Source organism: Pogoniulus pusillus, unplaced genomic scaffold (genome assembly GCF_015220805.1).
Source record: "Pogoniulus pusillus isolate bPogPus1 unplaced genomic scaffold, bPogPus1.pri scaffold_174_arrow_ctg1, whole genome shotgun sequence".
Classification (NCBI taxonomy): Eukaryota; Metazoa; Chordata; class Aves; order Piciformes; family Lybiidae; genus Pogoniulus; species Pogoniulus pusillus.
The window spans coordinates 9,185-36,131 of record NW_026974606.1 but is presented as its reverse complement, the minus strand read 5'-3'; the positions used below and the strand labels follow the sequence as shown (position 1 = coordinate 36,131).

At 70.0% G+C, this 26,947-nt stretch overlaps 4 protein-coding genes across 7 annotated transcripts; 2 read left to right on the top strand and 2 right to left on the bottom strand.

Annotated features, from left to right (window-relative positions):
* The first annotated feature begins 577 nt into the window (after positions 1-577).
* Positions 578-12,031, top strand: TMOD4 (tropomodulin 4). 2 transcript variants are annotated; one of them, XM_064141200.1, is made up of 10 exons: positions 578-730; positions 2,140-2,244; positions 3,007-3,180; positions 6,195-6,317; positions 7,924-8,013; positions 8,824-8,954; positions 9,428-9,535; positions 10,379-10,522; positions 10,615-10,759; positions 11,952-12,031. In XM_064141200.1, the coding sequence occupies exons 1-10, from the start codon at positions 622-624 to the stop codon at positions 11,972-11,974; spliced, it is 1,152 nt and encodes a 383-aa protein (XP_063997270.1). In that variant the 5' UTR covers positions 578-621; the 3' UTR covers positions 11,975-12,031. The 2 variants fall into 2 exon arrangements, with proteins under 2 accessions (XP_063997270.1, XP_063997269.1); XM_064141199.1 differs by having other exon boundaries at positions 582-730; positions 2,114-2,244; positions 3,024-3,180.
* Positions 12,032-13,865: 1,834 nt separating this feature from the next.
* On the bottom strand, positions 13,866-20,149 carry SCNM1 (sodium channel modifier 1). 2 transcript variants are annotated; one of them, XM_064141203.1, is made up of 8 exons: positions 20,021-20,146; positions 18,219-18,289; positions 18,027-18,115; positions 15,603-15,691; positions 15,433-15,527; positions 14,387-14,760; positions 14,172-14,286; positions 13,866-14,066 (listed from the first exon to the last, which is right to left on the bottom strand). In XM_064141203.1, the coding sequence occupies exons 1-8, from the start codon at positions 20,069-20,071 to the stop codon at positions 13,964-13,966; spliced, it is 987 nt and encodes a 328-aa protein (XP_063997273.1). In that variant the 5' UTR covers positions 20,072-20,146; the 3' UTR covers positions 13,866-13,963. The 2 variants fall into 2 exon arrangements, with proteins under 2 accessions (XP_063997273.1, XP_063997274.1); XM_064141204.1 differs by lacking the exon at positions 15,603-15,691 and having other exon boundaries at positions 14,387-14,785; positions 20,021-20,149.
* Positions 20,150-20,933: 784 nt separating this feature from the next.
* LYSMD1 (LysM domain containing 1) lies at positions 20,934-24,001 on the top strand. Of its 2 annotated transcripts, none has more exons than XM_064141206.1 (3): positions 20,934-21,279; positions 22,689-22,918; positions 23,056-24,001. In XM_064141206.1, the coding sequence occupies exons 1-3, from the start codon at positions 21,181-21,183 to the stop codon at positions 23,198-23,200; spliced, it is 474 nt and encodes a 157-aa protein (XP_063997276.1). In that variant the 5' UTR covers positions 20,934-21,180; the 3' UTR covers positions 23,201-24,001. The 2 variants fall into 2 exon arrangements, with proteins under 2 accessions (XP_063997276.1, XP_063997275.1); XM_064141205.1 differs by having other exon boundaries at positions 20,948-21,279; positions 22,632-22,918; positions 23,056-23,998.
* Positions 23,849-25,430, bottom strand: LOC135173979 (bile salt-activated lipase-like). Its single transcript, XM_064141208.1, is given in 3 exon segments — positions 23,849-24,154; positions 24,189-24,312; positions 25,387-25,430. Coding segments are annotated over 3 exon segments (474 nt in total).
* Between the last annotated feature and the right edge of the window lie 1,517 nt (positions 25,431-26,947).

The following is a 26,947-nucleotide window of genomic DNA, read 5'->3' as shown; positions in this document are numbered from 1 at the left end:
AGGGTTCCAGGGGTGCTGGGGTGCAGCTGGCAGTGGCTCAGTAACCCCTGGGGGGCAGGGAGGAGGCTTTGGGGGTCTCAAAGCCCTGCAGGAGCTTTGGGTTCAGCCTCTCCCTGCGGTGCCAGCTTACCCCAGGAGAGGCAGAGGGGGCACAGAGGGTGCCCCCCGGGGTGCCAGGGGGTGCTACAGCTGGCAGGGGCTCAGTAACCCCTGGGGGGCAGGGAGGATGCTTTGGGGGTGTCAAAGCCCTGCAGGAGCTTTGGGTTCAGCCTCTCCCTGCGGCCACAGCTTACCCCCGGAGGGGCAGAGGGGGCACAGAGGGTGCCCCCCGGGGTGCCAGGGGTACTGGGGTGCAGCTGGTTGGGGCGGGCAGGGGCTCAGTAACCCCTGGGGGGCAGGGAGGAGGCTTTGGGGGTCTCAAAGCCCTGCAGGAGCTTTGGGTTCAGCCTCTCCCTGCGGCCGCAGCTTACCCCCGGAGGGGCAGAGGGGGCACAGAGGGTGCCCCCCGGGGGTGCCAGGGCTGCGGGGTGGCGCCGCCCGGGGCTGGCAGCGCTGATAGCGCCTGGGTTATGCGATCCTGCCCCTCCCCGCCGCCGGCTCGCAGAATAAATCGCTGATCTCATGCCCTGCGCCGCCGGAGCCCCTGGCACAGCACCGGGCACGGCACCGGGCACAGCACCGGGCACAGCACCCAGGCACAGCTCCACCGCCCCCCCGAGCCCCCAGCCAGGTAGGACCCCCGGGCCTGGGGATGGTGCCAAGGGTCGGGGGGAGGGGTCCTCAAGCGCTGGGTGCCAGCTGGGGGGGGGTGTGTGTGTGCCCCCCCCCCCCGTGCCAGGCTGGCTGGGTGCTGCCAGGTGCCCTGCGAAGGGTCAGCCCCAGCCCGCAGCCCCCCCCCCAAGGGTGTTTGGTTCCTTCTGGGGGGGCGGGGGGGGGGGGGTGGGAGGTTGGGGGGGGGTCTCCTCGGGGGGTGGGAGGTTTGGGGGGGGTCTCCTCCCAGCCCTGGGGGCTCAGGAGGTGGGGGACAAATGCCAACCTGGTTCCATCGGGGGGGGGGCCTGACCCTGGTGCCAGGGCACTTCGTGGCACCCCAGCGGGGAGGGGGGGGGGGGCTGGGGTCAAAGTGGGGCTGGGGGGGGCCTGAGGTGGGGTTTGGCCTCCAGGCAGTGGGGGGCTGGGGGCTGGGGGGGGGCAGGGAAGCAAAGTCCTGAGCTTGGGCAGCCCTGGGGGGAGAGCAGGGCCTGGGGTGCCCCCACCCTGGGGTGCCCCCAGCCCAAACACGACCTGTGGGCACCCAGTGCCACCCTGTGGCACAAAGGCCGGGACCTGGGAGAGGGAGCAGCATGGCATGGAGTGGGGGCACCGTGGCACGGGGGGGGGGTCACCACAGGGTAGTGTGGGGGCACCGTGGTGTAGAGTGGGGGCACCATGGCACGGGGGGGGGCACCACGGTGCAGAGTGGGGGCACCATGGCACAGGGGGGGTCACCACAGGGTGGAGTGGGGGCACCATGGCACGGGGGGGGCACCATGGTGCAGGGTGAGTTCACTATGGCGTGGGGGGGGTCACCACAGGGTAGAGTGGGGGCACCACGGTGCAGAGTGGGGGCACCATGGCACAGGGGGGGGCACCACAGGGTGGAGTGGGGGCACCATGGCACGGGGGGGGGCAGCACAGGGTAGAGTGGGGGGGCCATGGCACGGGGGGGGTCACCACGGTGCAGGGTGAGGTCACCATGGCACGGGGGGGGGCACCACAGGGTGGAGTGGGGACACCACGGTTCAGAGTGGGGGCACCATGGCATGGGGGGGGTCACCATGGCACAGGGGGGGGGCACCACAGGGTGGAGTGGGGACACCACGGTGCAGAGTGGGGCACCATGGCACGGGGGGGGGTCACCATGGCACAAGGGGGGGTCACCATGGCACAGGGGGGGTCACCAGAGGGCAGAGTGGGGGCACCATGGTGTAGAGTGTGGGCACCATGGCACAGAGAGGCTCACCACGACGTGGCCCCGGAGCCGCCGGTGGCACAGGGAGGTCACCTCACGCCAGAGGGCATCTCCTCACCCCCTGTGCCCCCCCCCTGTGCCCCCCCCTGTGCCCCCCCCCAGCCCCCACCATGAGCTGCTACCGGCAGGAGCTGGAGAAGTACAAAGACATCGACGAGGACAGGATCCTGCAGGAGCTGTCGCCGGAGGAGTTGGCACAGCTCGACCTGGAGCTGGCAGAGATGGACCCCGAGGTGAGCGCCGCTGCTGGACGGTGCCACCCCCGCACCCCCCCCCCCGGGCACAGCTCCACCATCAGCCTCTGCCCGAGGTGCCACAAGGGGTAGAGGGGGTGAGGAGGTGCCCCCCGAGGTGCCACAAGGGGTAAAGGAGGGGTGAGGGAGTGCCCCCTGTGGTGCCAGAAGGGGTAAAGGGGGTGAGGGGGTGCCCCCCGGGGTGGCACATAGGGTAAAGGGGGTGTGGGGGTGCCACAAGGGGTGCCACAGGGGGTAAAGGGGGTGAGGAGGTGCCCCCCTGGGTGCTACATGGGGTAAAGGGGGTGAGGGGGTGCCAGAAGGGGTAAAGGAGGGGTGAGGGGGTGCCCCCCTGGGTGCTACATGGGGTAAAGGGGGTGAGGAGGTGCCCCCCTGGGTGCCACAGGGGGTGAGGAGGTGCCCCCTGTGGTGCCACATGGGGTAAAGGGGGTGAGGGAGTGCCCCCAGGGGTGCCAGAAGGGGTAGAGGGGGTGAGGAGGTGCCAGAAGGGGTAAAGGAGGGGTGAGGAGGTGCCCCCAGGGGTGCCCCAGGGGGTAAAGGAGGTGAGGGGGTGCCCCCAGGGGTGCCCCAGGGGGTAAAGGAGGGGTGAGGAGGTGCCCCCAGGGGTGCCCCAGGGGGTAAAGGAGGGGTGAGTGGGTGCCCCCCGAGGTGCCGCAAGGGGTAAAGGAGAGGTGAGGAGGTGCCCCCAGGGGTGCCCCGTGCCCCCGAGGTGAGCTGGGCTGCCGGACGGGTGGGTGCCAGCCTGGGTGCCCCCCCAGAACGTGCTGCTGCCCGCGGGGCTGCGGCAGAGGGAGCAGACGCAGAAGAGCCCCACGGGGCCGCTGGACAGGGAGCGCCTGCGGCGGCACCTGGAGAGGCAGGCGCTGGAGGCGGCCGAGCGCCACGACCTGGTGCCCTTCACCGGCGAGAAGAGAGGTGCCAGGCGGGCACGGGGAGGGGGGGGTGGCGGGGAGCAGGGTGCCAGGGGGGTGGTGGTGGCAGGGAGAAGGGTGCCAGGGAGCAGGGTGCCAGGGGGATGGTGGCAGGGAGCAGGGTGCCAGAGGAGCAGGGTGCCAGGGGGATGGTAGAAGGGAGCAGGGTGCCAGGGGGATGGTGGCAGGGAGCAGGGTGCCAGAGGAGCAGGGTGCCAGGGGGATGGTAGCAGGGAGCAGGGTGCCAGGGAGCAGGGTGCCAGGGGGAGGTGGCAGGGAGCAGGGTGCCAGAGGAGCAGGGTGCCAGGGGGATGGTAGCAGGGAGCAGGGTGCCAGAGGAGCAGGGTGCCAGGGGGATGGTAGCAGGGAGCAGGGTGCCAGGGGGATGGTGGCAGGGAGAAGGGTGACAGGAGGATGGTGGCAGGGAGCAGGGTGCCAGGGGGGCACGAGGAGGGGGAGGTGGCAGGGAGCAGGGTGCCAGGGGGGTGGTGGTGGGGAGCAGGGTGCCAGGGGGGTGGTGGCAGGGAGCAGGGTGCCAGGGGAGCATGAGGGGAGTGGTGGAAGGGAGAAGGGTGCCAGGGGGATGGTGGCGAGGAGCAGGGTGCCAGGGGGGGTGGTGGTAGGGAGCAGGGTGCCTGGGGGCTGGTGGCAGAGAGCAGGGTGTCAGGGGGATGGTGGCAGTGAGCAGGGTGCCAGGGGGATGGTGGCAGTGAGCAGGGTGCCAGGGGGATGGTGGAAGGGAGAAGGGTGTCAGGGGGATGGAAGCAGGGAGCAGGGTGCCGGGGGGGTGGTGGCAGGGAGCAGGGTGCCAGGGGGATGGTGGCAGGGAGTTGGGTGCCAGGGGGATGGTGGCAGGGAGCAGGGTGCCAGGGGAGCATGAGGCGGGTGGTGGCAGGGAGCAGGGTGCCAGGGGGGTGGTGGCAGGGAGCAGGGTGCCAGGGGGATGGTGGCAGGGAGAAGGGTGCAAGGGGATGGTGGCAGGGAGCAGGGTGCCAGGGGGATGGAAGCAGGGAGCAGGGTGCCAGGGGAGCATGAGGGGGGTGGTGGCAGGGAGAAGGGTGCCAGGGGGGTGGTGGCAGGGAGCAGGGTGCCAGGGGAGCATGAGGGGGATGGTGGTGGGGAGCAGGGTGCCAGGGGGATGGTGGCAGGGAGAAGGGTGCCGGGGGGGTGGTGGCAGGGAGCAGGGTGCCAGGGGAGCATGAAGGGGATGGAAGCAGGGAGCAGGGTGCCAGGGGGATGGTGGCAGGGAGCAGGGTGCCAGGGGGATGGTGGCAGGGAGCAGGGTGCCGGGGGGGTGGTGGCAGGGAGCAGGGTGCCAGGGGAGCATGAGGGGATGGTGGCAGGGAGCAGGGTGCCAGGGGAGCATGAGGGGAATGGTGGTGGGGAGCAGGGTGCCAGGGGGATGGTGGCAGGGAGCAGGGTGCCGGGGGGGTGGCAGGGAGCAGGGTGCCAGGGGGATGGTGGCAGGGAGCAGGGTGCCGGGGGGGGGTGGCAGGGAGCAGGGTGCCAGGGGGATGGTGGCAGGGAGCAGGGTGCCAGGGGGGGTGGCAGGGAGCAGGGTGCCAGGGGGATGGTGGCAGGGAGCAGGGTGCCGGGGGGGGTGGCAGGGAGCAGGGTGCCAGGGGGATGGTGGCAGGGAGCAGGGTGCCAGGGGGATGGTGGCAGGGAGCAGGGTGCCAGGGGGATGGTGGCAGGGAGCAGGGTGCCAGGGGGATGGTGGCGGGGAGCAGGGTGCCAGGGGGGGTGGCAGGGAGCAGGGTGCCAGGGGGGTGGTGGCAGGGAGCAGGGTGCCAGGGGGGGTGGCAGGGAGCAGGGTGCCAGGGGAGTGGTGGCAGGGAGCAGGGTGCCAGGGGAGTGGTGGCAGGGAGCAGGGTGCCAGGGGGGGTGGCAGGGAGCAGGGTGCCAGGGGCCCCCCAGCTCTTGGGTATATTTAGCTCCCGCAGCCCCAGCCCCGCCGGCGGCTCAGGTGTCCCGGGCGAGCTGGGTCGATGCCAGCCCCGGGTATGGCCACCCCCTGGCAATGTCACCCCCCCCCAGATGGCCACCCCCTGGCAATGTCACCCGCGGCGCAGCTGCCTCTTGGCAGTGCCACCCCTGGCAGTGCTGCCTCCAGCGCGGCCACCCCTTGGCAATGCCACTCCCCTCCGGCTGGCCACCCCCTGCAATGCCACCCCTGACACAGCCACCCCTGGCAATGCCACCCCCCTGCAATGCCACCCCCTGCAATGCCACCCCCTGCAATGCCACCCCTGACACAGCCACCCCTGGCAATGCCACCCCCTGCAATGCCACCCCCTGCAATGCCACCCCTGACACAGCCACCCCTGGCAATGCCACCCCTGGCAATGCCACCCCCTGCAATGCCACCCCCTGCAATGCCACCCCCTGGCAATGCCACCCCCTGCAATGCCACCCCTGACACAGCCACCTCTGGCAATGCCACCCCCTGCAATGCCACCCCCGGCAATGCCAGCCCTGACACAGCCACCCCTGCTAATGCCACATCCAGCACAGCCACCCCCTGGCAATGCCACCCCTGACACAGCCACCCCTGGCACTGCTACCTCCAGCACAGCCACCACCTGTCAGTGCCACCCCCTGTGTAGCCACCCCCTACAATGCCACCCCTGATATGCCACCCCCTGGCAATGCCACCCCTGATATATCTACCCCTGGCACTGCTACCTCCAGCACTGCCACCCCCTGGCAATGCCACCCCTGATACATCTACCCCTGGCACTGCTACCTCCAGCGCTGCCAGCCCCTGGCAGTGTTGCCCCTTATGTGGCCACCCCCTGGCAATGCCATCCCCCTGACAATGCCACCCCCTTGTGTGGCCACCCCCTGGCAATGCCATCCCCCTGGCAATGCCACCCCTCCAGCATGGCACCACCACACCCCCAGCACAGGGACACTCAGCCCTGGGCTCTGCTGGTACCCAGGGCACCGTGCCCGGTGTCACCCAGCCGGGGCATGGATGGGCAGGCCATGACCTGTGCCCTCTGTGCCCATGCCCAGGGAAGCCTTTTGTGCCCAAGCCGCCCACGAGGGAGGTGCCCCGGGAGGAGCAGATCACTCTGGAGCCTGAGCTGGAGGAGGCCTTGGCCAATGCCACCGAGGCTGAGATGTGTGACATCGCAGGTGGGTCTGCCACGGGCACCTGTGTGCCCCCCAGCCTGGCATGGGGCACCTGTGTGCTCCCCAGCCTGGCACCAGGCACCTGTGTGCCACTACAGTCTGGCACGGGGCACCTGTGTGCTCCCCAGCCTGGCACAGGGCACCTGTGTGCCACTACAGTCTGGCACCGGGCACCTGTGTGCCACTGCAGTCTGCCACGGGGCACCTGTGTGCACCCCCAGCCTGGCACCGAGCACCTGTGTGCCCCACAGCCTGGCACGGGGCAGCCATGTGCCCCCCCAGCCTGGCACCAGGCACCTGTGTGCCACTACAGTCTGGCACGGGCACCTGTGTGCCTCCCAACCTGGCACCAGGCACCTGTGTGCCACTACAGTCTGGCATGGGCACCTGTGTGCCTCCCAACCTGGCACCAGGCACCTGTGTGCCCCCCCAGGCTGGCATAGGGCACCTGTGTGCCCCCACAGCCTAGCGCGGGGCAGCCATGTGCCCCCCCAGCCTGGCATAGGGCACCTGTGTGCCGCCACAGCCTGGCACAGGCACCTGTGTGCCACTACAGTCTGGCACAGGGCAGCCATGTGGCACCACAGCCTGGCACTAGGCACCTGTGTGCGCCCCCAGCCTGGCATAGGGCACCTGTGTGCCACCACAGCCTGGCACGGGGCAGCCATGTGGCACCACAGCCTGGCACCAGGCACCTGTGTGCGCCCCCAGCCTGGCATAGGGCACCTGTGTGCCACCACAGCCTGGCATAGGGTACCGGTGTGCCCCCCCAGCCTGGCACGGGGCACCTGTGTGTCACTACAGTCTGCCACGGGCACCTGTGTGCCCCCCAGCCTGGCACGGGGCAGCCATGTGCCCCCCCAGCCTGGCACCAGGCACCTGTGTGCCACTACAGTCTGGCATGGGCACCTGTGTGCCCCCCAGCCTGGCACGGGGCACCTGTGTGCCTCCCAGCCTGGCACCAGGCACCTGTGTGCCCCCCCAGGCTGGCATAGGGCACCTGTGTGCCCCCCAGCCTGGCATAGGGTACCTGTGTGTGCCCCCAGCCTGGCATAGGGCACCTGTGTGCCGCCACAGCCTGGCACAGGCACCTGTGTGCCACTACAGTCTGGCACAGGGCAGCCATGTGGCACCACAGCCTGGCACAGGCACCTGTGTGCTCCCCAGCCTGGCACAGGGCACTTGTGTGCCACTACAGCCTGGCACAGGGCACCTGTGTGCTCCCCAGCCTGGCATAGGGCACCTGTGTGCCCCCAGCCTGGCATAGGGCACCTATGTGCCCCCCCAGCCTGGCACAGGGCACTTGTGTGCTCCCCAGCCCGGCACAGGGCACCTGTGTGCCCCCCCCAGCCTGGCACGGAGCAGCCCTGTGGCACCCCAGTCTCCTTGCCCGAGGGCAGTGCCACCCTGAGTGGGTTCACCTCTGCCAAGCCCAGGCTGTGCTGCACTCCCCCCAGCCCCACGTCACACCAGCTGTGTGCCAGGACCCCAGCCAGGCCTGGCACCTCACCCCCTGGCACCACCATGCCCTGGAGGGGCCAGGAAGGGACCGAGGGGGCTCCTGTGGCACCGGTGCCACCCTCACACCCCCCTCCCCCCCCCCCCGCAGCCATCCTGGGCATGTACACCCTGATGAGCAACAAGCAGTACTACGATGCCATCTGCAGTGGCACCATCTCCAACACCGAGGGCATCAACAGTGAGTGACCTGGGCACGGGCAGGGGGGCACGGGGCAGGGGGGCACGGGGCAGGGGGGCACGGGGCAGGGGGGCACAGGGCAGGGGGGCACGGGGCAGGGGGGCACGGGGCAGGGTGGCACAGGGCAGGGGGGCACAGGGCAGGGGGGCACGGGGCAGGGGGGCACGGGGCAGGGGGGCACAGGGCATGGTGGCACAGGGCAGGGGGGCACGGGGCAGGGGGGCACGGGGCAGGGGGGCACGGGGCAGGGTGGCACAGGGCAGGGGGGCACGGGCAGGGGGGCACGGGGCAGGGTGGCACAGGGCAGGGGGGCACGGGGCAGGGGGGCACAGGGCAGGGTGGCACAGGGCAGGGGGGCACGGGGCAGGGGGGCACAGGGCAGGGTGGCACAGGGCAGGGGGGCACGGGGCAGGGGGGCACGGGGCAGGGTGGCACGGGGCAGGGTGGCACAGGGCAGGGGGGCACGGGGCAGGGGGGCACGGGGCAGGGTGGCACGGGGCAGGGTGGCACAGTGCAGGGGGGCACGGGGCAGGGGGGCACGGGGCAGGGGGGCACGGGGCAGGGGGGCACAGGGCAGGGGGGCACGGGGCAGGGGGGCACAGGGCAGGGGGGCACAGGGCAGGGTGGCACAGGCTGACACCCCCAGCAGGGAGCTGCCCGGGGGGTGGGGGGGGGGGAGGGGAGATGTGGAGGGCAGGACCCTGCTGGGCTCCCCCGGGCGGTGCCCTCGGGCGCATAGCTCTGCCCCTGGCGGTGCCCCTGTGCCCGGCCGCACGCTGCCCCTGGGGGTGCCCACCTGTGCCCCCCCAGGCGTGGTGAAGCCTGACAGCTACAAGCCGGTGCCAGACGAACCCCCGAACCCCACGGACGTGGGGGAGACGCTGCAGAGGATCCAGGCCAACGATGAGGCTCTGCAGGAGGTCAACCTCAACAACATCAAGGTGAGGGGGAGGCTGGCACCGTGCCAGCCCCGCGGTGCCAACCGACCTCCTGCCCGCGCCGCTGGGCTCAGCCTCAGGCACTCTCCCGTCCTGCAGCTCCTCCTCTGCGGCTGCAGGTGCCCATGCTGGGGGGGGGGGGGGCTGAGCCAGCAGAGAGGGGTTGGTCCCTGTGCCAACCTGTGCCCAGGTGGTGCCAGGGTGATGAGGCTCATTGTGGTGTGCCCCCCACAGGTCTGGGTCCCCTCACCCTGGCACATCCCCGCGGGGTTGCTCCCTGCCTTGGGGGCATCCTTGGGTTGTTTGTCCCCATCCCAGCGTGGCCCCAGGGCACCGATCCTCAGCTGGTGGCATCTGAGTCCCTCGGGTGCCATCCCACCTCCTCTCGGTGCCCCTTGCACGCCCTCGGCGACCCTCCCGTGCCCTCGGGGCTGCCCCCGTGCCCTCGGTGCCAGTCCCCTTCCCCTCCCCCGCAGGACATTCCCATCCCCACGCTGAAGGCAATCTGCGAGGCCATGAAGAGCAACACCCACGTGCGGCGGCTCAGCCTGGTGGCCACCCGCAGCAACGACCCCGTGGCCGCTGTGAGTGATGCCACCCTGTGCCCCACGCCCCCGGGGCCGAGAAGGGGCAGTACCCTACTGCTGGCAGCATCCTGGGCACCAGCAAGCCCAGGTGCTGGCACCATCCTGGGCACCAGCAAGCCCAGGTGCTGCTGCCATACCCACCAGTGCCCATGGAGCCAAGGCAGAAAAGGGGCAGTACCCTACTGCTGGCACCATCCTGGGCACCAGCAAGCCCAGGTGCTGCTGCCATACCCACCAGTGCCCACAGAGCCAAGGCAGAGAAGGGGCAGTCCCTTACTGCTGGCACCATCCTGGGCACCAACAAGCCCAGGTGCTGGCACCATCCTGGGCACCAGCAAGCCCAGGTGCTGCTGCCATACCCACCAGTGCCCATGGAGCCAAGGCAGAGAAGGGGCAGTCCCTTACTGCTGGCACCATCCTGGGCACCAGCAAGCCCAGGTGCTGCTGCCATTCCCACCAGTGCCCACGGAGCCAAGGCAGAGAAGGGGCAGTACCCTACTGCTGGCACCATCCTGGGCACCAGCAAGCCCAGGTGCTGCTGCCATACCCACCAGTGCCCATGGAGCCAAGGCAGAGAAGGGGCAGTCCCTTACTGCTGGCACCATCCTGGGCACCAACAAGCCCAGGTGCTGCTGCCATACCCACCAGTGCCCACGGAGCCAAGGCAGAGAAGGGGCAGTCCCTTACTGCTGGCACCATCCTGGGCACCAACAAGCCCAGGTGCTGCTGCCATACCCACCCCTGCCCATGGCATCGATGTGCCAGAGTTTGGGGGGTGGCATGGGGAGTGTGCCAGCCTAGGGGATGCCAGCCTAGGTGACAGCCTGAGATGCCACCCAGGCCGTGGCCGAGATGCTGATGGAGAACAAGACCCTGGAGAGCCTCAACATCGAGTCCAACTTCATCACCAGCGTGGGCATGATGGGCATCATCAGAGCCATGCACCACAACAGCAGCCTGAGCGAGCTCAAAGTGGACAACCAGGTCGGGACTGGCACCCAGGGCAGGGGTTGGGGGGGACGCTGGGGGCGGGGGGAGGTTGCCAGCAGTGCCCTCTTGCCGCCCTGCCCCTGCAGTGCCAGCGCCTGGGGGACTCGGTGGAGATGGAGATGGCCTCGATGCTGGAGCAGTGTCCCTCCGTGGTGCGCTTCGGCTACCACTTCACGCAGCAGGGACCCCGCGCCCGAGCTGCCATCGCCATCACCAACAACAACGAGCGCCGTGAGTGCCCCCCCCGCGGCCACCGGCACCCCCCGACCCCCGCCGGCCGCTCCCACACACCCCCAGCCCCGGCACCCCCCGATCCCCGCCGGCTGCTCCCCGACATCCCCAGCCCCGACACCTCCCGACCCCCACCAGCTGCTTCCCGACACCCCCACCCCTGACACCCCCCGACCCCCACCAGCTGCTCCCCGACACCCCCACCCCCGACCCCCACCGGCCACTCCCAGACACCCCCAGCCCCGACACCCCCCGACCCCCGCCGGCTGCTCCCCGACACCCCCAGCCCCGACACCTCCCGACCCCCACCAGCTGCTCCCCGACACCCCCAGCCCCGACCCCCACCGGCCGCTCCCCGACACCCCCACCCCCGACCCCCCCCGACCCCCACCGGCCACTCCACGACACCCCCACCCCTGACACCCCCCGACCCCCGCCGGCCGCTCCCACACACCCCCAGCCCCGCCCCCCCCCCGACCCCCACCAGATGCTCCACGACACCCCCACCCCTGACACCCCCCAACCCCCGCCGGCCGCTCCCCGACACCCCCTGACCCCCACCGGCCACTCCCAGACACCCCCACCTCTGACACCCCCCACCTCCACCAGCTGCTCCCCGACACCCCCACCCAGGCACCCCCCCGACACCCCCCGACACCCGCACCCCCTGACGCTCCCACCCCCGACACCCCCACCCCTGACCATCCAACCTCCGACACCCTCGACCCCCCCCGGACACCCTTAACTCCCACTCCCCAACACCCCTGACACCCCCAGCCCCCCACACCCTCAACCCCCACTCCCTACCCCTGACTGCCCAACCCCCACACCCTCAACTCCCACTCCCTGACCCCCACCCCCGACACCCCCACCCCCCATTGCCTGACACCCCCACTCCCGACACCCCCACCCCCATTGCCTGACACCCCCACTCCCGACACCCCCACCCCCCATTGCCTGACACCCCCACCCCCGACACCCCCACCCCCATTGCCTGACACCCCCACTCCCGACATCCCAACCCCCCCAAACCCCCACTCCCTGACCCCTACCCCCCCACACCCCCAACCCCCATTCTCTGCCAGCCTCACCCTCGACATCCCAACCCCCAACCTCCCCACCCCTGACCCCCACCCCCCGACACCCCCCACCCCCTCACACCCCTCCCCCCCCCCTTTCCCCTTGCCCCCAGGTCGCAAGCAGAAGAAGACCTAAGACCCCCCCCGGCCCCCCCCGCGGCTGGCAATAAAGAGGACAGAGCTTGGGACCCTCTGGGCTGTGCCCCGCGGGCAGGATCTGTGCCTGGGGGCGCGGGGCTGAGCTGCAGGGGGGGGGCAGGGGGGGTCCTGCCTGGCCCATCCGGTGCCCCCCCCCCCCCCCCCCCCCACTACCATCCGGCCCCAAATCCCCTGGGCTGAGCCTGCAGCCCCTCGGGGGGCAAAGCATTTCTGCCCCCGGGCTTGGGTTACAGCGGGGGGGGTGGCAGAGACGCGGGGTGACCCCCACCCTCCAACCCCCCCCCCCAAAATGGGCAGCTGGGTGCCCTCCGTGGCACTGAAGCTGGCACCCAGGGCACGTTGGGGTTGGCACCCAGAGCCTGCTGAGGTTGGGGGGGACACACACGGGGGCTATTTATAGCCCTCCCCACCTATTTATAGCAGGAGGCAAGCAGGCAGCCAGAGCCTGGTGCCAGCCTGGTGCCAGCCCGGGGGCAACATCGCTGCCAGGGACCCCCTCCACGGGCTCCACGCACCCTTGGAGGGGCGCTGCTGGGTACTGCCCCAAGGGTGCACAGCTGGGCACAGCTCCCTGGGGGCCACTCCTGGTGTGGGGGCACTCACTGGCACCCAGAGGCTGGCAGGAAAACGGGGGGGGCGGGGGGGGGAGGGGAAACTGAGGCAGGGGGAGGGTGGCACTGCCGGGCACCTTCCGACGCTCTGGGACAGGTGCTGGGGGGAGGGGGAGGACCCAGCACTGCCACCCCGAAAGGGCACTGCCACCCTGAAAGGGCACTGCCACCCCGAAAGGGCACTGCCACCCCGAAAGGGCACTGCCACCCTGAAAGGGCACTGCTACCCTGAAAGGGCACTGCCACCCTGAAAGGGCACTGCTACCCTGAAAGGCCACTGCCACCCCGAAAGGGCACTGCCACCCCGAAAGGGCACTGCCACCCTGAAAGGCCACTGCCACCCTGAAAGGGCACTGCCACCTCGAAAGGCCACTGCCACCCCGAAAGGGCACTGCCACCCTGAAAGGCCACTGCCACCCTGAAAGGGCACTGCCACCCCGAAAGGGCACTGCTACCCTGAAAGGCCACTGCCACCCTGAAAGGGCACTGCCACCCCGAAAGGGCACTGCCACCCTGAAAGGGCACTGCCACCCCGAAAGGGCACTGCCACCCCGAAAGGGCACTGCCACCCTGAAAGGGCACTGCCACCCTGAAAGGCCACTGCTACCCTGAAAGGCCACTGCCACCCCGAAAGGGCACTGCCACCCCGAAAGGGCACTGCCACCCTGAAAGGCCACTGCCACCCTGAAAGGGCACTGCCACCTCGAAAGGCCACTGCCACCCCGAAAGGGCACTGCCACCCTGAAAGGCCACTGCCACCCTGAAAGGGCACTGCCACCCCGAAAGGGCACTGCTACCCTGAAAGGGCACTGCCACCCTGAAAGGGCACTGCCACCCCGAAAGGGCACTGCCACCCCGAAAGGGCACTGCCACCCTGAAAGGGCACTGCCACCCCGAAAGGGCACTGCCACCCCGAAAGGGCACTGCCACCCTGAAAGGGCACTGCCACCCCGAAAGGGCACTGCCACCCCGAAAGGGCACTGCTACCCTGAAAGGCCACTGCCACCCCGAAAGGCCACTGCCACCCCGAAAGGGCACTGCCAGCCCGAAAGGCCACGACCTGCTGGCAGCTGCCAGCTCGTCAGAGACTGAGTGTGCCTTGGGCCAGGGACGGGGCAGGGCTGGGCCAAACCCCACAGCGAAGCTGGCACAGAGCTGGCAGAGCTCTGCCCAGGGTGAGGACACCCCAAAACCAACCCCACCCGGTGGATGGACCTCCCCCCCCCCCCCCCCGCCAAGGTACCCCAAGGGCTCAGACACCTCCACCCTCTCCAGTTTATTCCCTTCAGGGGTGGGGGCTTGGCGACAGCCCCGCGGGGACTGTGCCCGTGGGCACCGGTCGGGGGCAGAGGGGCTCAGGCTGGCGGCAGCAGCGCTGGAGGCTCCTCCTCGTCCGAGTCGAACTCCACGTTCTGGTCCTTCACCCACTTGCCAGAGGGGTCCTGGAGCCAGCCAGCGCTGGGGACAGAGGGGCAGACAGGCAGGCAGTGAGGGGTGGCCCCGTTCTGGGGGTGCCAGCCCCGTTCCGAGGGTGCCCACCCGGCGGGTGGCACCGAAGCTCACCTGCGCAGCTGCAGGTAGCGCTCCAGCGCCTGGCGCCGGGCGGGGCTGGGAGCTGCTGCCGAGGCTCCGCCGCTGCCTCCTGGCTGCCTCCGGGCTGCAGCTGCCCTCGGGGTGCCTGGCAGGGCAGAGGGGGAGGGCTTGGTGAGCCCCAGCAAAGGGGAGATGCCCCTCGGGGAGCCTGGCACCCCTGCCGCACTGTGCCACCCTGCTCTCACCTGCCCGCCCGCCGCGGTGCCCTGGCAGCACTGCCGCAGGGGTGGCAGCTGCGGCTGCTCCGTGCCCGCCGCGGTGCCCTGGCAGCACTGCCGCAGGGGTGGCAGCTGCGGCTGCTCCGTGCCCGCCGCGGTGCCCTGGCAGCAGTGCCGCAGGGGTGGCAGCTGCGGCTGCTCCGTGCCCGCCGCGGTGCCCTGGCAGCACTGCCGCAGGGGTGGCAGCTGCGGTTCCTCCGTGCCCGCCGCGGTGCCCTGGCAGCGCTGCCGCAGGGGTGGCAGCTGCGGCTCCTCCGTGCCCCTGCGGTGCCCCCGGCAGGGGCAGGGCAGAGTTGGGTCCTGCCTGGGCCGCACCAACTCGGGAGCTGCTTCCGAGCGCCCTGCGAGCGGAGAGCGGAGAAGAGCCTGGGCCGGGAGACGCCTCCGAGATCAGCGACCCCAGCCCTGCCCCCCAGCCCTGCCCTGCCCTGCCCTGCCCTGCCCTGCCCTGCCCTGCCCTGCCCTGCCCTGCCCTGCCCTGCCCTGCCCAGCCCTGCCCTGCCCTGCCCTGCCCTGCCCTGCCCTGCCCTGCCCTGCCCTGCCCTGCCCTCTCCCCCTGCCTCTGCAGCACCCCCAAAGCTCTCCCCCTGCCCTCCTGCAGCCCCCCAAAGCTCTCCCCCTGCCCTCCTGCAGCCCCCCAAAGCTCTCCCCCTGCCCTCCTGCAGCACCCCAAAGCCCTCACCCTGCCCTCCTGCAGCACCCCCAAAGCTCATCCCCTGCCCTGCAGCAACCCCAAAGCCCTCACCCTGCCCCTGCAGCACCCCCAAAGCTCATCCCCTGCCCTGCAGCACCCCCAAAGCTCTCACCCTGCCCTCCTGCAGCACCCCCAAAGCTCTCTCCCTGCCCTCCTGCAGCACCCCCAAAGCTCTCTCCCTGCCCTCCTGCAGCCCCCCAAAGCCCTCACCCAGCCCCTGCAGCCCCCCAAAGCCCTCACCCAGCCCTGCAGCACCCCCAAAGCCCTGCAGCCCCCCAAACCTCTCTCCCTGCCCCTGCAGCCCCCCCAAAGCCCTCACCCTGCCCTCCTGCAGCAGCTGCTGTAGGGAGCAGCTTTCAGCAGGGCACTGTGAGTGATCCTCCTGGTCCTTGCCAACAGAGGGGCTGGGGAGCCCTGGGGAGAGGAGACAGAGCTCAGGGGGGGCCTGGCTGGGGGCTCTGGGGGCGAGGAAGAGGCATCCACACCAACCTCCTCCTCTGCCTGCACCTCCTGCCCCTGCCCCTGCTGCTGGGCCACGGCCTGGGGGGAGCCTTTCCTGCCGTAGAAGTGCTGCAGGCCTGGGACAGAGAGAAGGAGGGGGAGGGGGACAGTGAGCCTGAGACCCCCCCAGTGAGCCTGAGACCCCCCCCAGTGAGCCTGAGACCCCCACAATGTGCCTGAGACCCTCACAGTGAGCCTGAGACCCTCACAGTGAGCCTGAGACCCCCCCAGTGAGCCTGAGACCCCCCCCAGTGAGCCTGAGACCCTCACAGTGAGCCTGAGACCCTCCCCCAGTGAGCCTGAGACCCCCCCAGTGAGCCTGAAACCCTCACAGTGAGCCTGAGACCCCCCCAGTGAGCCTGAGACTCCCCACAGTGAGCCTGAGACCCCCCCAGTGAGCCTGAGACCCCCCCCCCAGTGAGCCTGAGCCCCCCTCCAGTGAGCCTGAGACCCCCCCCCAGTGAGCCTGAGACCCTCACAGTGAGCCTGAGACCCCCCAGTGAGCCTGAGACCCTCCCCAGTGAACCTGAGACCCTCACAGTGAGCCTGAGACCCCCCAGTGAGCCTGAGACCCTCCCCAGTGAGCCTGAGACCCCCCCAGTGAGCCTGAGACCCCCCCCCAGTGAGCCTGAGCCCCTCCAGTGAGCCTGAGACCCCCCCCAGTGAGCCTGAGACCCCCCCAGTGAGCCTGAGACCCTCACAGTGAGCCTGAGACCCCCCAGTGAGCCTGAGACCCTCCCCAGTGAGCCTGAGACCCCCCCACAGTGAGCCTGAGACTCCCCCAGTGAGCCTGAGACCTCCCCAGTGAGCCTGAGACCCCCCCAGTGAGCCTGAGACCCCCCCAGTGAGCCTGAGACCCTCCCAGTGAGCCTGAGACCCCCCCAGTGAGCCTGAGACCCTCATAGTGAGCCTGAGACCCCCCCAGTGAGCCTGAGACTCCCCCCAGTGAGCCTGAGACCCCCCCCAGTGAGCCTGAGACCCCCCCAGTGAGCCTGAGACCCTCACAGTGAGCCTGAGACCCCCCCCCCAGTGAGCCTGAGATCCTCCCAGTGAGCCTGAGACCCTCCCCAGTGAGCCTGAGACCCCCACAGTGAGCCTGAGACCCTCACAGTGAGCCTGAGACCCCCACAGTGAGCCTGAGACCCCCCCCCCAGTGAGCCTGAGACCCTCACAGTGAGCCTGAGACCCCCACAGTGAGCCTGAGACCCCCCCCAGTGAGCCTGAGACCCCCACAGTGAGCCTGAGACCCCCACAGTGAGCCTGAGACCCCCCCCCAGTGAGCCTGAGACCCTCCCAGTGAACCTGAGACCCCCACAGTGAACCTGAGACCCTCCCCAGTGAGCCTGAGACCCCCACAGTGAGCCTGAGACCTCCCCAGTGAGCCTGAGACCCCCCCCAGTGAGCCTGAGACCCTCCCCAGTGAGCCTGAGACCCCCCCCCAGTGAGCCTGAGATCCTCCCAGTGAGCCTGAGACCCCCCCAGTGAGCCTGAGACCCCCCCAGTGAGCCTGAGACCCCCCCCCAGTGAGCCTGAGACCCTCACAGTGAGCCTGAGACCCTCCCCAGTGAGCCTGAGACCCCCCCAGTGAGCCTGAGACCCCCACAGTCTGGCACAGGTTGAGGCTGGGGAAAGCCTGGCACAGGTTGAGGGTGGGCAGAGCCTGGCACAGGTTGAGGGCTAGGGAAAGCCTGGCACAGGTTGAGGGTGGTGAGAGCCTGGCACAGGTTGAGGCTGGGGAGAGCCTGGCACAGGTTGAGGCTGGTGAGTGCCTGGCACAGGTTGAGGCTGGTGAGACACTGGCACAGGTTGAGGGCTAGGGAAAGCCTGGCACAGGTTGAGGCTGGGCAGAGCCTGGCACAGGTTGAGGCTGGGGAAAGCCTGGCACAGGTTGAGGCTGGGGAAAGCCTGGCACAGGTTGAGGCTGGGCATAGCCTGGTACAGGTTGAGGGCGAGTAGAGCCTGGCACAGGTTGAGAGTGGTCAGAGTCTGGCACAGGTTGAGGGTGGTGAGAGCCTGGCACAGGTTGAGGCTGGGCAGAGCCTGGCACAGGTTGAGAGTGGTCAGAGTCTGGCACAGGTTGAGGCTGGGCAGAGCCTGGTACAGGTTGAGGGCGAGTAGAGCCTGGCACAGGTTGAGAGTGGTCAGAGTCTGGCACAGGTTGAGGGTGGTGAGAGCCTGGCACAGGTTGAGGGTGGTGAAAGCCTGGCACAGGTTGAGGCTGGGGAGAGCCTGGCACAGGTTGAGGGCGAGTAGAGCCTGGCACAGGTTGAGAGTGGTCAGAGTCTGGCCCTGAGCATCCCGAGCTGGTGGAGGTGCCCCTGGGCACAGCAAGGACCTGGAGCTGGAGGATCTTTTAGGCTTCCCCCCCGCCCCGGGTGGTGCCACCCCCCAGTGTGCCACCCCCACACTTACTGCTCCTGTGCCTCCTGCCAGCCCTGTGCACTGTCAGCACCTCCAGGGTGTCGAAGACAGGGCGGTGGGCACAGACCGTGCAGGCATACCTGTGCCAGGCAGAGGGGGGGGGCAAGGTTGGCATCAGCACCACACTGAGAGCTTTAAGAGGGGTGTGGGGGTCTCACCTCCCGGGGGGGGGGTCTCACTTACTTGCCACTCCTCAGCAGCAGAGCCTCCTCCTCGGGGATGTAGTTGGCCAGCAGGTCTGCGATGCGTCTCCTCTGGGGGGGGCACAGAGGTGGGGGGGGGGGTTAGGGGAGCTCCTTCCCCCCTCCACCAGCTGCTGGAGGTGGAGGTTTGCCCCCCCCCCCCCCCAGAGCACCCCAGAAGGAGTCAGCCCTTCCCCCCCAGCCCGGGCAGCCCTCAGCAGCCTGGTTGTGAGGGGTGGGGGGAGGGGAGGTGTTCTGCTGGGGGGAAAAGCTGCTTCAGGGGGTGGGGGCAGTGCTCGGGGGGGGGGGATTTGGGGGAGCAGGTTTGGCCAAGGAGGGCATTTAGGGTGCTGGGAGGGAAATGTGGAGGCAGGGATCGAGGCAGGGCAGGAGTGAGAAGTAGATGGGGAGGGGCAGGGGTGCAGGGAGGACAGCGAGGGGCAGTGGTGGGCAGGAAGGGTTGGGAGGAGAAATGCATCCAGGTCTGGAGCCCCTGGGCCAGGAGGGCTGTGGAGATGCTGGAGAGTGTCCAGAGCAGGGCCAGGAGGATGCTGAGAGGGCTCAGGGGTCAGGAGGATGCTGAGAGGGCTCAGGGGTCAGGAAGGGCTGAGGAGATGCTGGAGAGTGTCCAGAGCAGGGCCAGGAGGATGCTGAGAGGGCTCAGGGGTCAGGAGGATGCTGAGAGGGCTCAGGGGTCAGGAAGGGCTGAGGAGATGCTGGAGAGTGTCCAGAGCAGGGCCAGGAGGATGCTGAGAGGGAAGGGAGATGCTGGAGAGTGTTCAGAGCAGGGCCAGGAGGATGCTGAGAGGGCTCAGGGGTCAGGAAGGGCTGAGGAGATGCTGGAGAGTGTCCAGAGCAGGGCCAGGAGGATGCTGAGAGGGAAGGGAGATGCTGGAGAGTGTCCAGAGCAGGGCCAGGAGGATGCTCAGAGGGCTCAGGGGTCAGGAGGATGCTCAGAGGTACAACGAGACCAAGGGCAAGGTCCTGCAGCTGGGTGGAGGCAATGCCAAGCACCAATCCAGGCTGGGCAGTGCCAGGCTGCAGAGCAGCCCTGAGCAGAGGCACTTGGGGGTGCTGGGGGAGCAGAAGCTCAGCAGGAGCCAGCAGTGAGCACTGCAGCCCAGAGAGCAGCCAGAGCCTGGGCTGCAGCAGCAGCAGTGTGGGCAGCAGGGCCAGGGAGGGGATTCTGCCCTCTGCTGAGACCCCACCTGGAGTCCTGCCTCCAGCTCTGGAGCCCCTGGGCCAAGAGGGCTGTGGAGATGCTGGAGAGTGTCCAGAGCAGGGCCAGGAGGATGCTGAGAGGCTGCAGCAGCTCTGCTGTGAGCACAGCCTGAAAGAGTTGGGGCTGTGCAGGCTGCAGCAGAGGAGGCTCCCAGGGGACCTTCTTGTGGCCTGCCAGGACCTGAAGGGGGCTCCAAAAAAGCTGGGGAGGAACTTTTGAGGCTGTGAGGGAGTGGCAGGAGTGGGGGGGATGGAGCAGAGCTGGAGGTGGGGAGAGTGAGGCTGGAGGGGAGGAGGAAGTTGCTGAGCAGGAGAGTGGTGAGAGCCTGGCAGGGGTTGCCCAGGGAGGTGGTTGAGGCCCCATGGCTGGAGGTGTTTGAGGCCAGGCTGGCTGAGGCTGTGTGCAGCCTGCTCTAGGGCAGGGTGTCCCTGGGCATGGCAGGGGTTGGCACTGCCTGCTCCTTGTGCTCCCTTCCAGCCCTGCCTGCTTCTCTCAGGGCCGAGCGCAGGGAGGGTGGCGGGGGGGGGGGGAAGGGCAGTCGGGGCCGGGGTCGGGGAGGGTCTGCGGGGTCCGGAGCTCACCTGCAGCACTCCCAGCTGCCCGGGGTCGTCTCCCTCCCGCTTGAAGGACATAGAGGCGGCGGCGGCGGCAGGGGCAGCACCGGCGGCAGGGGCAGTACCGGCAGGGGCAGCACCGGCGGCAGCGGCAGGGGCAGGGGCAGCAGCACCGGCAGGAGCAGGGGCAGGGGCAGGGGCAGTACCGGCAGGGGCAGGGGCAGTACCGGCAGCGATGGCGGCGATAGGGGCAGGGGCAGCAGCAGCGGCAGGGGCAGGGGCAGCAGCGGCAGCGATGGCAGCACCGGCAGGGGCAGCAGCGGCAGCGATGGCAGCGATAGGGGCAGGGGCAGCAGCGGCAGCGATGGCAGCACCGGCAGGGGCAGCAGCGGCAGTACCGGCACCGGCAGCAGCGGCAGGGGCAGCGGCAGCAGCGATGGCAGCACCGGCAGGGGCAGCACCGGCACCGGCAGAGATGGCAGCGATAGGGGCAGGGGCAGGGGCAGCACCGGCAGGGGCAGTACCGGCAGCGGCAGCAGCAGCGGCAGCGATGGCAGCGATGGCAGCACCGGCGGCAGGGGCAGCACCGGCAGGGGCAGTACCGGCAGGGGCAGGGGCAGCAGCGGCAGCGATGGCAGCGATAGGAGCAGGGGCAGCAGCAGGGGCAGGGTCAGCACCGGCAGGGTCAGTACCGGCACCGGCACCGGCACCGGCAGCGGCGGCGGCAGCGGCTCCCACCCGCGGTTGCTATGGGAACCTGCCCGGTCCCCACTTCCGGGCGGCCGCTCCCAGCGGGCAGTGCGCGCCAGCGGTGACCAATCAGAGCGCGCAGGGGGCGGGGCGGGGCAGCCCCGCGGCATGCCGGGATGGCGGCTCCGGGGGTGCTGCCCCCTGCTGGCGCCGCTGGGCACAGCAGCAGCGCCCGGGGCGGACCCTGGCGGCGGCGGGGACCGGGAGCGGCCCGGGGGGGGGGGTCCGGGGTGTGGGGCCGGGAACGGGGCCGGGAACGGCAGCGCTGCCCGGGGGGTGGGGGGGTGCAGCGGCGGCGGCTCCGCTCCGCTCCGTCCCGGACTACAAGTCCCAGAGGCCGGCAGGGCCCTGCCGGTTCCCGGGAACCGCCACCGGAGCGGCGAGCCCTGGGCCGGCTGCCGGCCGGAACGGAGCTGTTCGCATGACCGAGGCAGGCCATGGCGGCGGGCGGCGGGGCAGCGGGAGGCGCCGCTCGGCAGCACCGGCTGCGGCCCGGGGACACACTGCCGGGGCTGGCGCTGCGCTACGGCGTGACGGTGAGCGGCGGGCACCGGCGGGCACCGGCGGGCACCGGGGGCGGCGGGAGGAGGAGGAGGAGGGACAGCGGGACAGGGGCGGCAGGACGGCCCCGGGGTCCCCGTCAGGCCCTCCCTGCCCCCGGCCCTCGCCCACCCTGGCCCCGACAGAGGCTGCCCCCCAGGCTGTGCCCACCGCATCCTGCGCTCGTCCCTGGCACCCTCCCTGCTCTGTGCCCTGCTCTGTGCCCTGCTCCGTGCCCTGCTCCTGTCCCTGCCACCCTCCCTGCTCTGTGCCCTGCTCTGTGCCCTGCTCCGTGCCCTGCTCCTGTCCCTGGCACCCTCCCTGCTCTGTGCCCTGCTCTGTGCCCTGCTCTGTGCCCTGCTCCGTGCCCTCCTGCCCTGCTCCTGTCCCTGGCACCCTCCCTGCTCCGTGCCCTGCTCCGTGCCCTGCTCCTGTCCCTGCCACCCACCCTGCTCCGTGCCCTGCGCTCGTCCCTGCCACCCTCCCTGCTCTGTGCCCTGCTGCCCCTGGTCCCCTCTCCCACTTGCCCAATGGTTGTCCCCTCCTGTCGCTGTCCCTACCCTGTCCTGTCCCCCGTTCTTGTCCCTCTCCTTGTCCCTGTCACCCTCCCTCCTCCATCCCCTCCTGTCCCCTGGTCCCCTCTCCCACCTGCCCAATGGTTGTCCCCCTCCCATCACCATCTCTGCCCTGTCCCATCCTCTCCTCATCCCTGCCCTCATCCCTGTCTCCACCCTTATCCTGCCACCATCCCAAGCTGTCCCCTCCTGTCCCTGTCCTCTTCTTCACCTCTCCTATGCCCATGAACGTCCCAAGCTGTCCCCTCCTGTCCCCATCCTCTTCTTCACCTGCCCTGTGCCTCCTGTGAACGTCCCAAGCTGTCCCCTCCTGTCCCCATCCTCTTCTTCACCTCTCCTATGCCCATGAACATCCCAAGCTCTGTCCCCTCCTGTCCCCATCCTCTTCTTCACCTCTCCTATGCCCATGAACATCCCAAGCTGTCCCCTCCTGTCCCCATCCTCTTCTTCACCTCTCCTATGAACGTCCCAAGCTGTCCCCTCCTGTCCCCATCCTCTTCTTCACCTCTCCTATGCCTGTGAACATCCCAAGCTCTGTCCCCTCCTGCCCCCATCCTCTTCTTCACCTCTCCTATGCCCATGAACATCCCAAGCTGTCCCCTCCTGCCCCCATCCTCTTCTTCACCTCTCCCATGCCTCCCATGAACGTCCCAAGCTGTCCCCTCCCGTCCCTCTCCCCATACCTGTCCTGTCCCTCTCCCCAGCCCTTCCTCACCTTTCCTCCCACCCCCTGTCCCCCCTGTCCCCGTCCCCTGCTGTCCCCCCCGCGGCAGACGGAGCAGATCAAGCGAGCCAACCGCCTCTACACCTCGGACACGATCTTCCTCAAGCCCACCCTGCTCATCCCCGCGCCGGCGGGGCCGGGGCAGCCCTGCCCCGAGGACGAGGACAAGGATGAGGACAAGGACGGTTCGGTGCCCCCGGGGGACGCCACTGCCGCTTCTGCCCCGTCCAGCCACGACCTCTCTGCCAGCGCTTTCCTGCGCCGGTTGGACGCCGAGATCGGGCGCTCGAAGGCGGCGGCGGCGGCGGCGCAGCGGCTGCGTGCGGGCGGCTCGGGGTGAGCGCAGCCGAACGGGGCGAGGGGGCGGGCGCGGAGCGGAGCCTGGCACTGGGGGGAGGGGCCGGCAGTGCCACCCCTTTCGGTGCCAGCCCCTCAGTGCCACCCCTCAGTGCCACCCCGCTGCGTCCCTGCAGCACGACCGTGAGCGAAGGCTCCCGGAGCCGCGATCCCGGCGTCCCGCCGCCCCCACGGGGGGCTCGCCTCGGCCCCCGGCCCCTCACCCGGACCCCGCGGGCAGCTGCCCTCCGCGATGCCGAGGACGAGATCTTCACGCTGTGACGCCGGGGACCTGGCGCCGGAGCTGGCATCCCGCGGGGACGGCGACCCGGGGGCAGCCTCCGGCACCCGGCGCCGGTTGGGAGCTACCGGAGGGGCCGCAGAGGGAGGGGAAGGGAGGGACGGGAAGGTGCTGCCCCCCCCTGCCTCCTGCGAGGGACCTCACACCCAGCGCCGGGTGCTGGGAGCTGCTGGGAGCCGCTGGGAGCTGCTGGGAGCCGCTGGGAGCTGCTGGGATGTGCTGGGAGCTGCTGGGAGCTGCTGGGATGTGCTGGGAGCTGCTGGGAGCCACTGGGATATGCTGGGAGCTGCTGAGTGCTCCTACTGGGAGCTGCTGGGATGTGCTGGGAGCTGCTGGGAGCTGTCTGGGATGTACTGGGAGGCACTGGGAGCTGCTGGGAGCCATCTGGGATGTGCTGGGAGCTGCTGGGATGTGCTGGAAGATCCTGGGAGCTGCTGGGAGCTCCTGGGATGTGCTGGGAGCCATCTGGGATGTGCTGGAAGATCCTGGGAGCTGCTGGGAGCCACTGGGATGTGCTGGGAGTTGCTGAGTGCTCCTACTGGGAGCTGCTGGGATGTGCTGGGAGCTGCTGGGAGCTGCTGGGATGTGCTGGGAGCTCCTGGGAGCTGTCTGGGATGTACTGGGAGCTCCTAGGAGCTGCTGGGAGGTACTGGGAGTTGCTGAGTGCTCCTACTGGGAGCTGCTGGGATGTACTGGGAGCTCCTGGGAGCTATTGGAATGCACTGGGAGGTACTGGGAGGCACTGGGAGCTCGCACTGGGAGGCACTGGGAGCTCGCACTGGGAGGCACTGGGAGGCTCTGGAAGCCGCTGGGAGGCACTGGGAGCTACTGGGAGATACTGGGAGGCACTGGGAGCTCGCACTGGGAGGTACTGGGAGGTACTGGGAGGTACTGGGAGCTGGCACTGGGAGGCACTGGGAGGTACTGGGAGCTTACTGGGAGCTACTGGGAGCTGGCACTGGGAGGCACTGGGAAGAGGCACTGGTAGCTTGCACTGGGAGGTACTGGAAGGCACTGGGAGGAGGCACTGGGAGGCATTGGGAGGCACTGGTAGCTTGCACTGGGAGGCACTGGGAGGTACTGGGAGGAGGTACTGGGAGGCACTGGGAGGAGGCACTGGGAGGCACTGGGAGGCACTGGGAGGCACTGGGAGGGCACTGGGAGGTACTGGAAGGCACTGGGAGGCAGTGGGAGGCACTGGGAGGGCACTGGGAGGGCACTGGGAGCTGGAACTGGGAGGCACTGGGAGGCACTGGGAGGGCACTGGGAGCTGGCACTGGGAGGCACTGGGAGGGCACTGGGAGGTACTGGGAGGGCACTGGGAGCTGGAACTGGGAGCTGGAACTGGGAGGCACTGGGAGCTGGAACTGGGAGCTGGCACTGGGAGGCACTGGGAGGCACTGGGAGGCCCTGGGGTGACGTTTCCCAGCCGCTGCTTTCCCTCTCTTCATTTCTATCCCTTTGCCCTCCCAGGGGGTTGGACCCCCCCAGGTGGACTCCTCCTGCCCCCTTCTCCTCCACACCAGTGCCTGGACCCCCCCCAGACCCCCTCAGGGCTGGGGACAGTCCCATGTGTGTGTGTGTCCCCCCCCCCAATAAACTGATCCCTGCTGCCCAGCTCTGCCTGTCCCCTCCTGCAGCACTGCCACTCGGGGGGGGGGGCACCCACCCCTGGGGCTGGGGGTCAGACCCCCCCCCCGAGGATGGGGTCACCCCCCCCAGGATGGGGTCACCCCCCTGAAGATGTGGTCACCCCCCTGGGGACACAGGGACAGGACCCTGGGGGGGCAGGAAGGTCTCTGGGGACCTTCTTGCCCCCTCCCTGGGGCACTTCTTGCCCCCCCCCGGGGACCTTCTTGCCCCCCCTGGGGCATTTCTTGCCCCCTCCCCGGGGCGCTTCTTGCCCCCTCCCTGGGACCTTCTTGCCCCCTCCCTGGGGCGCTTCTTGCCCCCTCCCCGGGGACCTTCTTGCCTCCCCCCGGGGACCTTCTTGCCCCCTCCCCGGGGACCTTCTTGCCCCCTCCCCGGGACCTTCTTGCCCCCTCCCCGGGGACCTTCTTGCCCCCTCCCTGGGGCGCTTCTTGCCCCCCCCCGGGGACCTTCTTGCCCCCCCCTGGGGCGCTTCTTGCCCCCTCCCCGGGGACCTTCTTGCCCCCTCCCTGGGCACATAGGCACCGTGCCCACCGCTCGGCTCTGCCACCCTGCTGCCATTCCGCCCAGCGCCGCCAGGGGTCGCTCTGTGCCCGCGCCCCCGGGACCCCCAGAGCCAGACCCCCCCCAGACCCCCCCAGACCCCCCCCAGACCCCCTCCAGAACCCTCCCAGACCCTCCCCAGACCCCATCCAGACCCCCCCAGACTCCCCCCAGACCCCCTCCAGACTCCCCCCAGACCCCCGCCAGAGCCCCTCCAGACCCCCCCAGACCCCTCCAGACCTCCCCCAGACCCCTCCAGACCCCTTACAGACCTCTCCAGCCCCCTCCAGACCCCCCCAAACCCCCCCAGACCCCTCCAGACCCCCCCAAACTCCTCCAGACCCCCCCCAGACCCCTCCAGACCCCCCCAAACTCCTCCAGACCCCCCCCAGACCCTTCCAGACCCCCCCCCGACCCCCCCCAGACCCTTCCAGACCCCCCCAGACCCCTCCCAGAACCCCCCCCGAACCCCTCCAGACCCCCTTCAGACCCCCCCAGACCCCCCCCAGACCCCTCCAAACCCCCTCCAGACCCCAGACCCCTCCAGACCCCTCCAGACCCCCCCCCAAACTCCTCCAGACCTCCTCCAGTCCCCCCGACCCCTCCAGACCCCCCCCAAACTCCTCCAGACCTCCTCCAGACCCCCCCCCAGACCCCCTCCAGCCCCCTCCAGACCCCCCCAGACCCCCCCCAAACCCCTCGAGGCCCACTCGGTCCTCGGGGGTGCCCCACGGAGGGGCTGGGGGGCACCTGGTGGCACTTGGGGACCCCAACCTGAGTGGCACCTACTGGGCACCTCCCACCCACCCCCCCCCGGGGCTAGGGTGGGCACAAACAGCACCAGGCTGGAGCTGGGGGGGGTCTCCACTCTGGGCTGTCACGAGTGGGGGGGGGGTCACGCCACGGGGGTGGCAGCCAGCGCCGTGCCCGCACCCTTGAGACCCCCCCCAGAGATCACCCCCACGCACGGCCCCCCCCCCCTCTAGGACCCACTGAGATGCCCCCGGAGGGCACCGAGCCCGCGTGGCACCCACGGGGGACCTCCGAGCCCACTCCCCCCCGAGGCTGGGGATTCCCCACCTGGGCTGTCACGAGTGGGGGGGGTTGGGGGAGGCTTTGTCCACACATTGGGGCACCCACGGGGGATCTCCGAGCCCACTCCCCTCTGAGGCTGGGGACTCCCTACCCAGGGGAGTTCCCACCCGGGGGTGTCCCCAGCCTGGGCTGTCACGAGTGGGGGGGTTGGGGGAGGTTGTCCACACCTGGTGGCCCTTGGGGCACCCACGGGAGACCTCCGAGCCCACTCCCCCCTGAGGCTGGTCCCGGGGGTGTCCCCACCCGGGGGTGCCTCCACCCGGGGGTGCCTCCACCCGGGGGTGCCCCCAGCCTGGGCTGTCACGAGTGGGGGGGGGGGGGGGGGAGCCTTTGTCCACACCTTGGGGCACCCACGGGAGACCTCCGAGCCCACTCCCCCCCGAGGCTGGTCCCGGGGGTGTCCCCACCCGGGGGTGCCCCCAGCCTGGGCTGTCACGAGT

Bases quoted from the DNA above. Each gene is read 5' to 3' on its own strand.
- TMOD4 (XM_064141199.1), top strand. From the start codon at position 622: ATGCCCTGCGCCGCCGGAGCCCCTGGCACAGCACCGGGCACGGCACCG. The intron at 2,245-3,023 runs GTGAGCGCCGCT...GTGCCCCCCCAG, and splicing joins TGGCAGAGATGGACCCCGAG to AACGTGCTGCTGCCCGCGGG. The intron at 10,523-10,614 runs GTCGGGACTGGC...CTGCCCCTGCAG, and splicing joins AGCTCAAAGTGGACAACCAG to TGCCAGCGCCTGGGGGACTC.
- SCNM1 (XM_064141203.1), bottom strand. From the start codon at position 20,071: ATGTCCTTCAAGCGGGAGGGAGACGACCCCGGGCAGCTGGGAGTGCTG. The intron at 18,290-20,020 runs GTGAGCTCCGGA...TGCCCCCCCCAG, and splicing joins GGCAGCTGGGAGTGCTGCAG to AGGAGACGCATCGCAGACCT. The intron at 14,761-15,432 runs GTGAGGGCTTTG...CTCCGCTCGCAG, and splicing joins AGCTGCTGCAGGAGGGCAGG to GGCGCTCGGAAGCAGCTCCC.
- LYSMD1 (XM_064141205.1), top strand. From the start codon at position 21,181: ATGGCGGCGGGCGGCGGGGCAGCGGGAGGCGCCGCTCGGCAGCACCGG. The intron at 21,280-22,631 runs GTGAGCGGCGGG...CCCCCGCGGCAG, and splicing joins CGCTGCGCTACGGCGTGACG to ACGGAGCAGATCAAGCGAGC. The intron at 22,919-23,055 runs GTGAGCGCAGCC...GCGTCCCTGCAG, and splicing joins CTGCGTGCGGGCGGCTCGGG to CACGACCGTGAGCGAAGGCT.